The sequence below is a fragment of the Balearica regulorum genome, chromosome 7, assembly GCF_011004875.1.
Source record: "Balearica regulorum gibbericeps isolate bBalReg1 chromosome 7, bBalReg1.pri, whole genome shotgun sequence".
NCBI classification, from domain to species: Eukaryota; Metazoa; Chordata; class Aves; order Gruiformes; family Gruidae; genus Balearica; species Balearica regulorum.
Window position 1 is genome coordinate 40,992,564 of NC_046190.1, and position 13,742 is coordinate 41,006,305.

General features: G+C 42.5%; 1 protein-coding gene across 2 annotated transcripts; it reads right to left on the reverse strand.

The window, feature by feature from the left end:
- Positions 1-8,748: 8,748 nt before the first annotated feature.
- On the reverse strand, positions 8,749-13,742 carry LOC142602516 (E3 ubiquitin-protein ligase RBBP6-like). Of its 2 annotated transcripts, none has more exons than XM_075757542.1 (3): positions 13,577-13,742; positions 11,266-11,365; positions 8,749-8,924 (listed from the first exon to the last, which is right to left on the reverse strand). In XM_075757542.1, the coding sequence occupies exons 1-3, from the start codon at positions 13,740-13,742 to the stop codon at positions 8,795-8,797; spliced, it is 396 nt and encodes a 131-aa protein (XP_075613657.1). In that variant the 3' UTR covers positions 8,749-8,794. The 2 variants fall into 2 exon arrangements, 1 of the variants encoding a protein (XP_075613657.1); XR_012836259.1 differs by lacking the exon at positions 13,577-13,742 and adding an exon at positions 9,578-9,616 and having other exon boundaries at positions 8,783-8,924; positions 11,266-11,367.

Consider the following 13,742-nt stretch of genomic DNA (forward strand, 5'->3'; position numbering starts at 1 on the left):
GATTGTGTGTCTATTTGGTATGTTCTATGTCTGTGCTCTGTGTAGAGAGTGCATCTATGGAGATAAGACCGTGGTTGTGCTTCCTGTATACTTTTCTATGTGTAGATAATGTATCTTCTGAATAGGGAGAGGAATAAAGCCTCAGGGAGATGAGAGTGGCTGAGGCTTCTCTTCCTGGCGATGCAGTATATAGTGTCTGTGGATGTTCTGTATAGACCGTTCGGGGGGTGTATCTATGTACTCAAAAGACTCATATTGACATGTATCTCTGTCTATCAGTAGATATTCTCTTTATGCTTGTTGCATGTTTTCTGTATATAGTCTGTCCATATAAAGATATATCTAGATGGTGTGCTAGCTGCGTGTGTTTTATATCCGAACAGAAATTGCCTCACTCAAGCAATGTAGGCCTTGTTCTGTATGTAGAACAGATAATATAACAACCTACAGATAGTGTAAATTGAAATGAAGAAAGGCTCAGCTAGGCAAGGTGAGGCTTTTTTGTTTCCATGTAAAAATGCATACTGTCTTGTTCATGCCCTGTTCACAGATGCTACAAGCTCAGCCAGACTCTTCCAAGTGTAGGCAGTAAACATACCGTCAAGTTCTCTTCAGCCTATAGATGGAAAGCAGGGACACGGTGCAAATCCTCTTGTCCGTCCACCTAGTCTCTGGTGCCTGAGTGTCCTGTAGCTTGAGCCTGGGGAGCTCAGCTGAGTCTTGTGCCTTGACACAGATGAGGGCTTTGTGCTGCTTGTGTGTCTCTTGGGTAGCAGGCGACCAGCAAGGGCGAGGTGAGAGTGACCGGAGGAGCAAAGTGGCTCCCGGGTGAAACGGGAGCTCTGCAGGTGGCCATTTGAAGGGGCTAAGGGGAATGTTTTGGGGCCACCTTGTATCTTGGCCAGAAAGGGCCTTCTGTGAGTGGCAGGTTTCCTCAAAGGCAGAGGAGTGGGTTGTGCCCCTGCGCAGGGGCCACCTGTGAAGGATGAAAGCTCTCTGGGAAGCACAAAGAGCGGTTGGCGCAGAGTTGACTAATCCCCGTGCAATAGCAGGGCTCTGGGAAGAGGTGTGGCATTTGTGTACCCATCAGGTGTAGTGTGGCTAAGCGCAGGCAGCATTTCCGTTGTGGGAGCGTGCAGTGTGGTTCTTGGGCACAGGAAAATGAGGGAGAGATGAGGAATTGCCCAGGAACCCCTAGGAGACGATGAATTGGGATGCATTCAAGGACTGTTACAGGACTTGCTAGGAATTGCTGTCTCTAGGAGATAGACAGGGATGTTGTACAGTTGTTGACTACTAATCTCCGAAGGGGAATAAAAATAGCTATTCCACTGCTGTTTTCTAGGATCGCCCACACTAGTTTTGAAGTGCATCACCGTCTGGCCCTGGAGGACCACTTCCCTGCCCAGATGTTTTAGAGCACTTAATCACTTGGCTTTTCTGGAATTTTTTAATTGGCTTTTTTTTGGATGGCTAAAATGCCCCATTTGTACTGGAATGCATCACCACCCAGCATTGTTTGGAGTGCTCTGCACCAGGAGCCTTTTTCAGAGCTCTTCACCACTGAGATATTTTGGAGTGCTTCACCTTGGTGCTTTCTAAGAGTGCTGGATGCTGGGGCTTTTTCAGAGGCCTCCATCACTTGAGTGTTTTGGAGCTTGCCAACGCAGGGGTTTTGGGGAACACTATACATGGGGACTGTTTGGGAGGGCTGCTCTGTTACTTGGGAGAGTTTCACCATTTTGGTTTTTGGGTATCCTGTATTGTTTTAGTGTTTTATGGAACAGGACAACAGCCAGCATTTTTTGAATTGTTTACAACAGTGTCCTGGAGGAGTACATCACCTCGCCGCCCAGGGAGATGGAGCACTGCGATGGGGGAATGCTTCCACAAATGGTCCTGGAGGACTACATCACGGGTTTGGTTTTTGGCAGCCTTTTTTTTGAGTCATCCCCATTACTTTCTTTTTTATTTTTTTAGCTCGGCACCCAGAGATTTTTTTTCTAGAGTCCTGAATCGCCCTCCAGCGTGGCCAGCCCAGGGCTTTCTGGGAGCCCTCCAGCGCGGCCAGCCCGGGGCGTTGTTGTTGCACTTAACCAGTTTTGGTTTTTGACAGTACTTTATTGATTTTGTATTTTCTGGAAGACTATAGCAGTCTTTGATAGCTTCACCACCTACTTGGACTACTGCATCACCACTTGGGTTTTTTGAGCCGTTCACTGTGTTGTTCTTTGGCAGTCATCACTGTTTGTTTTTTCTGGCAGCTCTCCAGTCTGGGCCGTTGTAGGAGCCCTCCATCTCCTGTGTGTTTTCGAGCTCTCCACCTGCCGCTGTCCCAGAGGTCTCCAGCCTGCAGCTTTTCATGGAGCTCTTCACCATTCTGGTTTTTTGGAGCCTTTACAGTGTGTGTTTTTTATGGAACACTGCAACATCCAGTGCTTTGGAATGCATCACCACTCGGCCCTGCAGGAGTGCTTCGCTGTTTGTTATTTTGTATAAGCCCTTTATGGCTATAGTATGGCATATACGGAACTTGGCTTTTTTGGAAAGGATCGCAGCAGCTGCCCTGGAGAAATGTTTGGTTTTTTGGGAACTGTTTCCTGTGAGCCCGGAGGAGTGTGTCACCGCTGTGCTGCCCTGGAGGAGTGCATTCCTCTTTGGTGTTTTGTGCCGTTCTCCGTGTTGCCTTTTGGGAGTTGTCACCGTTTGGATTTTTGGCTGCTCTCCACCCTGGGCATTTTCTTGAAGCTTTAGCTGATCTCTGCCCCAGACCTTTATTGGAACCCTCTGTCTCCTGGTTTTTTTTGAGCTCTCTATCCTGGGGTTTGGTGTTTTGGTGGTGTTTGTTGTTGTTGTTGGTTTTGGGGTGGTTTGTTTGTTGGTTTTTTTGAGCACTTCATGGTTTGGATCTTTTGGAGCTTGCCAGCCCCGGGACTTTTTTGGCAGCCCTTCACTGTTTGGGTATTTTGGAGCACTTCACTCCATGCCGGGGCTTTTTCAGCGGCCTCCATCCCTTGGGGTTTTGGGGAACACTCTACCCTGGGTCTGTTTGGGAGCTCTGCACCCTGGGGCTGTTTGGAGCGCTTCACCGTTTTGTTTTTGGTGCCCTTTGCAGTTTTGGTGTTTTCTGGAATGCTGCGATGCCCTGTGGCCCTGGAGGAGCTCTTCACATTTAGATCTTCTGGAGGGCTCCATTCCCTGGCTGTTACTGGAGTTCATCACTGCGCGGCCCTCAGAGCGCATCTCTGTGTGGGCTTTTTGGCTCTTTTAAATCAGTTTCCGTAAAAGGTCCCTTAGGTTGGCAAACGATTAGGAAGTGCATCTATTGCATGATACAAATGGAGTGTTCAGAAATGTTCTGACTTCACTGTTGTTGACGTGCGAAATTGTTTGAGAACTCAAAATTGAATGCTATGGGGAAATAAGCGAGGAAAACCCCAACACCTCTTTCCCATCTGAAGAGTAGCAGTGCTGTGTGAAGTTTTAAGGACCGTTTCATACTGAAGTGCCTAAGAGCACTTTAAAAGCCCACTGGTGATATTTGTGGTTTGGATTTGTCTTTTATCTTTGCTTTTATCTTTTTATCTTTTGTCTGTTGCCTCTAGGACTAGATATAAAGCATCAGTTTAAAACAGATGCTGCTTTATGGCATTCCTCCTGGTCTTAGCTTGGGGTGTTTTTTGGCTCAGTTCAAAGTGTTCAGATGCCTGGAGATCGCATGTCGTAATGTGGCAAAGATCATGACCTAAAAATACAGCATCTTTCTCCTGAGAGATAGAGAAATGCACAGACAAATCTGTTTGTCCTGGATTTCTAATGATAACGTTGAAGTGTTCTGTTTGGTCAGGCCCTTTCAAATAAGGAACTTCATGAGAGCAAAGGGAGCATATGCCCAGAAATGTAGAGGAAATGAAGTTATGGTTCGTTATGTGTGGTGGGTTCATTTTCTTGCCCGCTACTTCCCCAGGCAGCTGCCGTTGGCCACACTGAGTATTCCCAGGAGGAAATCCCTACTGCCCTCAGTGAGCACAGCGGACGAGCCTGGGATTAGCAGGTGGCGAAATCCCGTGGCAACTGCTGTAGTGTAGGAGAAGGAAGGGCAAAGTAGCATACATCCAATAGAGAAAGGCGAGCAGGAGAAAAGCACTGGTGATGCTTACAGGTGGCTGTGTAACAATAGCAAATAAGCTACAACGGTAGTTTTCAGCTTTCTGTAGGAAATCTCATCCAGAGTCTGCTGCCTAACAGGAAGCCGTTGAGGCTGGTTAGTTTTTTTAGTCATGGATTTTTGTCTGGATTGAATGTTGACAAGTGGCTTGTGTTCAAAATCTTGGCGCACTTGCCCGCTGTCCCTGTGACACAGGTGTAGCCCAGCCAGCCCTCCCGTAAGGTTCTGCATGGGCGAGTGTGCCTCAGCCGTGCCCCTGACGAACGTACACACCAGTCTCAACGCTAGCTGATGTGTGAAGGAGCCCCGTCTCCTGTGGCAGGTAGAGCTATCTGCCTGCTGCTGATCCTCCATCAGCTCTCCCAGACACACATCAGTCTGTCCAGCCTTAGCACATATGTTGGAGAAAGAACAGAAAATGCAGAAAATTAGCAGAATGACCTTTTTTTCCCTGCTGAGAAAGCCCTGTTGTGTGGGGCCTGCAGCCCCGAGGGAGCCAGTGGCTCGGTGCCACTCTGCCTTTGGCATCCATCCATGTCTTGTTCACAAAGGCAGATGGTAGCTGTTCAGGCTTGAGTGACACCAGGAGCTAATGCAGTGGGGTCTTGAAGTCAGCATCTTCAACATGATTTGAGTGCATTTCCAAAAGTGAGTTCGGTGTTATCCTATCCTTGTTCAGCTTGCGATAAAGGCGCTGTATAATGCACATTGCTGCTGTTCCTGAGAGCACCTTGGCTGGTTTTGCCTTCATTGCATACTGTTACACTGCAGCCTTAAAATCAGGGTTAGCAAGAACGTTCCAAGGGCTTTGCAACATTGCCATATAACCTCTGTATTTCACCCCAAGAGAAACAAAAAAAGAGAAACTATGAGTATTCGTGCATTTGTTACGTAACTGCCAAGGTAAAAAGATTCAAAATTCAGTCACGCCAGAAGTCCCCCACAATCTTACCCCATTCGTTGGGCAGTCCTTTATGTAGTGGCCAGGTTTCCCACAATGAAAGCAAATATATGATGGTGGAGGTGGACCCAAGGGTTTCTTCATGTAACTGAAAGGTTTGGGGAGGGAACGAAAAGGTATGTATGTGTCTCTCTTGTTGAAACCAACATCTCTGCATTTTTTCGGTAATCTTCAAGGAACAGATTTGACATTATCAGAACTTGATTGGATCATATTCCTGGCAAGACTGTACCATCATAGTTTTTATTTTATCTTCTTCGGAAGCGTTGGCTTCAGCCAGATCCGCAGTCTGCGTAACAGGTAATGATTTGACACACACATTAGGAACACGTTGAAGCACACACAGCCAAAGACACCACCACTCATCCCATCCTGTACAGAGCAGCACAACGCTAGCGGAGGTTGCAGCAGAACAGCTGCTTGTATAAAATACAGTTATCCTGGAGATGTTCTGGGGACTCCTTACGCCATGACAGGGTGTTTATGTGCCTGTCAACCTACTTGAAAATAGCGTTCCTGAGCACTCAAACCTTTAGACTCGGCTGTACCTTACATAAAGACTTGTGTAACCAATCCAATTTTGTCCCACATGGACTGAAGCTATCTGGAGAAAACATTATACCATCTAGTATTTTTAAGCTGATTTTTAAGCTCCAGACTATTTGAATAAGAAGATACCCACTGTACCTTTAATTGAGAAAGAGGGATGCAAGTATCATTATTTACATTTTACAGCACTAAAAGGACATACAACTTAAGAGTCAGGGCAGTTGAGTTTGCTTGCTGAAATTCAGCTTCAAAGACAGAAGCATTAAAAGGAATCCAACTTCCCTCAATCCCTCAGCAAGATAAAAGATTCTTTTCAGTAGGAATTTGACCATCATGTGCTGCAGGGAGTCCAAACTGCATGTTTCCCCCCACTCACTTCTTCATATCAAGTAATTTAACTACAGTAAGAAAAAAAATGCAGTTTTTTTTTCCAGCTGACTGTTCTTTTTAACATACAATTTGTAATATAAGCCTTCTGCAGAATTATATCTTCACATTATTGAAGTCAGCTGATTTTTTTTAATAGTATTTGCTCAAAAGTTTTTATTACACACGATTCCAGATACAAGCAGGGTCTAAGGGAGTGATTGTAAATGATGTGGACCTTCAAGCACCTCTCATTCAGATCAGCCACTTGTGTTTGGTTTTATATGCATTCATTCACAAAAGCAACCAACTAGTTTCTACAGTTTATTAAATGGTTCTTTCATACACACAGTTTTTCTCAACAGTAACATAATCTAGTTTGACATCTATGAGATCACTTCCGTTAACATTTGCAGAAGACTTTACAGATAATTGACTAATTTGTTTGAATCCCAACATTTTACAAAACACATCCTCAAACCACAAAACATTGCTAGGAATAGAACAAAATTCAAATATGGCATTTAATACATAGTAATGATAAACCAGAAAACTTTTTACAACACATCGCCTCCATGCTAGCCAGTCTGCACTAAAGAGGTTAGAGTAGCAGTTTTGAGCTGCTTTATGTCATGTTCCTGTATTTTTCTGAAATGATTAAATTCTCTCGAAAGCTTAGATGTGTAGATCACTTGGACAGTTTTTCCCATTTTAGAGTAAAACTTCACATGACTTTACAGAACCAAGCACATGTGTAGGGACAGCACTAATAGAGACCAATTTCTTTTGGTGGCTACCTTCCAATCTATTTTTTTTTCCCCCCAAATGTACACAATTTAATTTCTGCAGTGAGAGGGGTGAGAAGTTACCAGTGGGAAGAGATTTCTCTTCCTTGGAAATGAGCTCCAGCCTTTATTTTTGAGAAGAACGAACTAGCTCCTCTGTGTGAGGCCCTGCCTTCTCTAATTTGTGTAACTTTAAAGACTAGACATTTAATTGGCTAGCGCCACGCCTTCACACAACGTGCAATCGCTAGTGCTTTCTCAAAGTTACACGTTGTTGAGGAAAGAAGGCAGGCAGTTCCACAGGAAAACAGGGCATTACCACACTTTCAGAAGGTCACGACTGCCACACGTGCACATTGGTATATTCCTACAAGCAATTAGGTACGTTTACACAACTTAGTCTGCGTTCAAACAAATCAGATTGTGTTATTCACTGTACATACACTACAGTTTATGAAATTGTGAAGCATTCAAAGAATGGACCTATAACTACAATGACTAGCAATTCAGAAATAGCCATGCAATTGTCCATGTGACAGAAACGCTTCTCTTTTGGCCGTTGCAAATCCCCCTGAAACATCCCTAACTTACAGCCAATTAAATTCTTCTGTGAAAATTGTGTTAGTTTCCAATGCAAAATTAACAAAACATAGGAAAAATGGTAAACAGCTCCTGAAGTGCCTCTTCTTTGTGTCTTGAAGGTGAGTAATTTGCAACATCATGTTGGGCCTGATAAGGTGCTCCCCTTCTATCTTCCCACACGGGGAACTACTTGTTACAGAATAGGATCAAAGTATACAGACATTTTAAAGTCAAAATAAATACTTTAAATTACTAAAAATTATATTAAAATTTTGTTTACATGACAACAGCTATCCAGCTATAGATCACAGTCTAAGATTTAAAAATATGAAGCAAATAATACTTTTTTATATTATTTGACAAGAATTTATATATACCTTAATAAGCTGGGCCAGAGAAGTAGCTGCAGAAGACTCATCAACCTGTTCACAAAAAATTAAGGACATATTCAAGTTCTACACTCAAAACACAGCAATAGTTAACCTCTCCTGTAGTCTGAAAGTTTGCACTATATCCTCTGAGTGTCACTGAAAGAGCTATTTCCAACCTGCTGTGATTTGTATTTGCTCAAAACAGAGTCCAAACCTATGACAGCTTCAGAGTGCCTGTGTGGTTAACGAAAAGACACTCTAATACCCAGACCCGCTGGAGATCAACAAGGCTCTAACCTTGTGCCACAATTTGTACTTTGGCTTTCAGATATTTTCATTCGCGGACAAACTATTAACTGCTTCATCAGATAAAGTGGAGAGATAAATGCAGAACTTGAGAATACCACTTTGTGTAGCAACAATATTTATATTCATGGCAATCTATCAAACACATTTATAGACCCAGAGGGGCCCAAACAATTTCACTTCAATTATACAGTTTTAGGAACAAATGCCCAAGTAGCTAAGGACATGGAAAAGAATAATTTGGCTGCACAGAACTGCCCTCAAAATGTATGGGATATGTTGGGTGTGGTATTTGCTTGACCCCCCATTTTTTGCCAGTTAGAAAAAAAAATTAAAAACAAAAGCTAAGTGATACAATGTGAAAATGGCAAAAGGTACACTCCAAACAATGTTTGTGGCAAGAAACAAAAAGCACACACAAGCTATACAAACATGCATATGACTAGGTGTAGGCAGACCGATATGGAACAGGGCACCACGTTCAGTTGTGTAAACCTTGAACCTACAGGATCTCAGAATGATCCTACAATATCTGTGCCACACAAAGTCATTCAGGAAATAATCTAACATATTCAATATGCATCACTAGGCACCAATGCCAATATTCACATGGGAACCATGCAAAAGGTGGCTTTACTCAGTTTTTACCGTCCTGAATCAAATACACTGTATTTACAACATATACTATGTTTGACTGGAAAATATATTAAGTTAATGTTTGGAAAACTAATACGGGGCTACATTGTTTAGAATTAAGTGCAGTGTGTAGAAAAAAGTGTGAAATTGTGGTTTTACATACTGCTTTTGATGTTCCACTCCCTGGCTCAGTTCGGCTTCTAGAAGAAGAAATAAAGGTGATCAGAACTTCAAGAAAAGCACTCGCAGACATAAAGCAGTGAAACAGATTATAAAACTTGAACATCAACACATTATGTTCTGAGAGTCTACTGAATGTGGAAATTTATTCATGTACATAAACTGTTCCCTCTTGGTACCTTCAGTGCAACTAAAAAACCCCTTCAAAATCCCATGTCTACTTTGTCACCAGTTACTCTAAGACTTACGGATATAGACCACAACAGTGAAAGTGGAAGTCCTCAGATATTTGGTCTCTGCTACGTATCAAAAATATGAAGTCAGTACTACAGTTTTGTGGTCTTAAATAATCAACCATCAAACTACAAAGGTAACTTTAGCCCATCTGTATTTCCCTAGTATCACAAATAGCTACCAGATTGAGTACTCTAGTTCCTAAGAAAGAACGGGGCTAGTCTAGACACTTTGAAGTGCAAGTTTACTTAAGTGAAAAAACCCAGTCATCTGACAAAGAAATAACAACACTGTCAGCAACACATTCTTTAGAAGGGTGCTGCTTTGTGGAAGTCCAAGCACGGTGTTCAGACGTCTACCATACTTAGCCATTAAAGTGCCAAAATACTACGTGTGTTACATATGCTATATTGATTAAAAACAGTAGTAGAAATGTCACCTGAAAGGAGATCCTAAGATTTTGGGTGATTTATGAACCCTGTGACTGGGGGTGGGAAAAGTCTTAATTGCCAGAATTTGCTTTTAAGGTAATTTTGAAAATGCTACAGTGGTCTAGGAAATACTGATTACATTTGAAAACTTGCTGAGATTCCACATACTCATTGATCTGTACCTGCATGCTGCTCATCATGGATCAGACATGCAACCATTCATATCGTTACAAGCAAGTCATGCATCATCCAAAGCGTTCCATGAGCGGAGGCATTCAAAGGCTGCTGTGGAACTCAGCTACAAAGAGAAAGGCTCATGCTTCCTGCCACTGCTAGAACACCACCGAGGCTCGCAATTACAGCCACGGACCTCCTGAAGATGAGGATGTAGAAGGAACCACTTTAGATTACCACATAATGGTTTCTTCATCCGTTTATGTGAAGAACATACTACAAGGCGATTAACGCGTTTTTGAAGGCCTCTCCACCATTACAGGATGCATTCATTATTCCCAAACATTAACTGCTCTACCAGTTGTTTCTGCAATTTTTCCAGCTGAAGGAACAGAGACCTAATCCGCCTGGCTAATTTTCAATGAACAGCAGTGCCATCCTTTCGTTATCCTCACACAGGTATCCATTTGATCTTTGATGCTAGCAGCATCGATCCCGTCATTTCAGGGCAGCACTGCAATACCAGGAGAAGATGCCATCCACAAGAAATGGAGGATGCATTGACAAGGTATGTTTAAGCATACATATTTAAATTAACCCCCAAACATGGCCATGTTTATAAGCACAATGCTGTGGTGTCCAGAATTATTAGGCAGTGCCTGAAAGCACTTCAACAACTACTGCAGTAATATGCCCAATGTTTACACGCAGAGCCACATAAATTCAGGGGATTTTGATTTTGCTTGCAAATGCTTCATGGGTACTAGGACGCTGCTGCACTGTTTGTCCCAGACACACTGTAACGCATCAGTCTACTTTACTTTTTGACAACCAACGTTACAAATACATGGCAAACCCACAAGCTAATAAAATCGACTAATTGTGGGGGAGAGGTGTAACTTTCAGAAGGCTGGAAAACACGACCACTCAAACAATGCTAATGTAGCTGATATAGAACTGGGCTCTATGAATACATAAGTGGCAGTAATATTCCTGTAGTCAGGAGTGTATTTGAATAGCTGGAATTTTAATCAATACCCCTGTTTCTCTGTCCTCCGGAAATCTTGGGAATACACAATTAAACATGGAGCACAGATATCAGCTCAGGGTAAAAACAGACGTAGAAAGATAACTACTAACATTTGGTAATATGCTAAACTGCTTACTGAGTTTCAAGTTTGGAAAGGATTACGTGGTACTGTATGAACTATTGCCTCATCACACTCGCACAAAAAGCAATACACTTTAGGATGTTGTTCTTCTCCTCTTGCCTGAAGTGGACACGGCCTTTAGGAAACTAAAAGGAAACTTGTTCGCGTGGTTCGCCAGCTGGCCACCCTTGGTCCTTCCTGTACGGCTAGTATGCAAAACCCCCAGATTTGGGGCATAAGAACACCTGCCATATCCCCCACCACCCTTAACAAGAAAGATACAATCTGAATGCCTCTGTAAACTAGTATCTTTTTAAAAGTTAACTCACTGAAACCCCTAACAAAGAAGCCAATGCTTTATGGATACTTACAGAACATGTCTTTTGCTGGTAGCTTTAACTCCTCCAGCAGGGATTCTTCTCACAATCACTGATGAGTTCTTAGGAACGAGGGCATTCTCATCTGTGTATTCTGAAAACAACATAAACACAGAAAAAACACAGGCAGAATAGCCTGGTCTAGTTTTTTTCCTTTCACTTCTGAAGGTGAGTTTAAGCACCTATATCTGATTAATAAAAACTGAAATTCACGGTTAAGCATATAAACCAAAAATTTGATATACATATATGTTACACTGAAATGTACTCTCTAGCTTTGCTCTGAAAAAACCACTGGGGGATTTTTGTGCATTCACATGGAAAACACCCTTATGAAAGCTTCCATAAACATTCCAGCCTGGTCTAGTGGAGGATGTCCCTGCCTGTGGCAGGGAGGTTGGAACTAGATGATCTTTAAGATCCCTTCCAACCCAGACCATTCGATGATTCTATGATCTGTGTCACTAACATACCAAGTTTAAAATTTTATACTCATTTTACAAAGGTCAAAGTGGAACACAACCTAACCAGAGGAGGACGTTGTCACTGTTAAACAAGACTGATGCTCTTTAAAGTATGAAAGATATTCATTCTTCAACTTCACCTTTAGGCAACACCACATTTAACAGAACCTAGTGGAGCAGATACTTTTTCTTCACTGAATTCTGATTATGTATGAAAACAAAGCAACACACTTTGTACAACCGGAATTATGCATATTAGAGTAACACTTGATGGGGTAACATATTTATGACCATAAATTTCTATTCTAAAACTTTGCTTTCTGTTTCTCACCTGCTATAACAGAATCCATGTGTTTGGCCTATTTCAAATATTTTTTCTTCTAGTGAGAATAATTGGGCTCCATTGCAGTTTATTACTATCCAACATTCTCATTTGAAGGCTCTGTTTACACAGACCCAACTACCACAGGAGTGATGTCAGCCAGTTGGCCGTTCAGCCTGCTGGCACTTGTGAAGTACTGTTAAATCTTCATAGACATTCTCCTGAAGATACTTTAAGTATCTGTAGAAAAACAGTGAGCTTTAGGTCCAACCACTTTAAAGCCACTTTAGAGGCTGGGGCTGCAGTTACCGCAGCATACATATTATTCTGTTTAACACATCAAACAGGAAGAGGAAAAAAACAACCCCACATTAGTACACATGTTAAAGACCATTGTAAAAGTGTCACAGAGCCACAGAAAAAAAAGAAATGGGATGTTTAAGGAAAGAAAACACTTTACATGTTTTTTTATTTCTCAGAAATCATATCCCAAAGTCTTTAATCACATTCAAACTTATCAGGATGGCAGATTACCAAACAGAAACATCACACTAAGTAATACGAAACCATTATCATCTCTGAGAATCAAGCACCATTGATTAGATTTAAAAGAATTTATGACTTCTCTAAGAACATTTCTTACATATATTCACCACAAATGTTCTGCCATAAAACATCAGTACTGCCCCGACATGGTTAGTACCAAGAAAAAATCATTTAGAAATGAATGATGAAATGATGCTCAATAGCATCTGAATGATAATGTCTTTGGTGAAGAAAAGAGGTTATATGAACAAGAAATTCCCAAGTATAATTTAGATACAGAGAACAAGAACCGTGCAAGAAGGCTTTAAAGGGACTGCATAGATTATTACTCAGATACAGTCTTGATTCAAAATCTTGCTAGTGAGCAATTTTTGCAGCAGCCACAAAACCAGTTTTCCAATGCAGTGGAGTAAAACAAGTTGAAGACAAAATTAAGTCACCAAAAGCACTTTTTTCTTCAAATTAGCCATCTGTTCTATTTCTAGCACTTTCAGCTTTCTCCGCCAGATTTCAAAGAAATCTGTCAGGTTTGTGATTGTAAGATATCCTCCCAAATCTCCTCATAGTTTTACCTAAAAGAAGTCCAGGAAACTAAAACTTTTGTAAGCACCACATGTCGCACATCAAACACATATTCTTCTACGCCTAGCTCCGTGTCTCAAACACAGATCTGAAGGTAGCTGTCAGAACAGCAGCTCCAAAGGAACAGCTCTGTAAGGCTCCCAACACAAGTCACAGCTACGAGTTGTGGCCAAATCGCATTATAGCTTCCCACCCCACTTAATGCCCGGTATGGCTTGCCCTCCCAGTCCCCCACATGCCGGCGGGATGGGCCCCAGGCTGACTAACGCTATGTGGGGATGACACACAAAGAGCAGAATGTGGCTCCCGCAGGCAGTGGCCACCGCAGGGCAGTCTGTGCCACTGTCAGCCAGGTGGTCCTTGAGGCCCAAAGCCTGCTGCCCCCACGCACCTTCTTTGGTCTGGGCATTGGAGAGCTGCAGGTCACAGTTGGCCGGCTTCAGCTTCTCGCGGTTAAAGATCTGGTGCTTGAGGTCACACAGGGAGATGTGGAGGCCATTGAAGGTGACTGTATCATAGTTCAGCTTTGAAGAGAACTTATAGTGGACACACGACAT

Coding starts and splice junctions, on each gene's coding strand:
- LOC142602516 (XM_075757542.1), bottom strand. CDS start 13,742: ATGTCGTGTGTCCACTATAAGTTCTCTTCAAAGCTGAACTATGATACA. Junction 11,366..13,576: donor CAATGCCCAGACCAAAGAAG/GTGCGTGGGGGC, acceptor TGTTGTTTTCAG/AATACACAGATGAGAATGCC. Junction 8,925..11,265: donor ACCAGCAAAAGACATGTTCT/GTAAGTATCCAT, acceptor TTCTTCTTCTAG/AAGCCGAACTGAGCCAGGGA.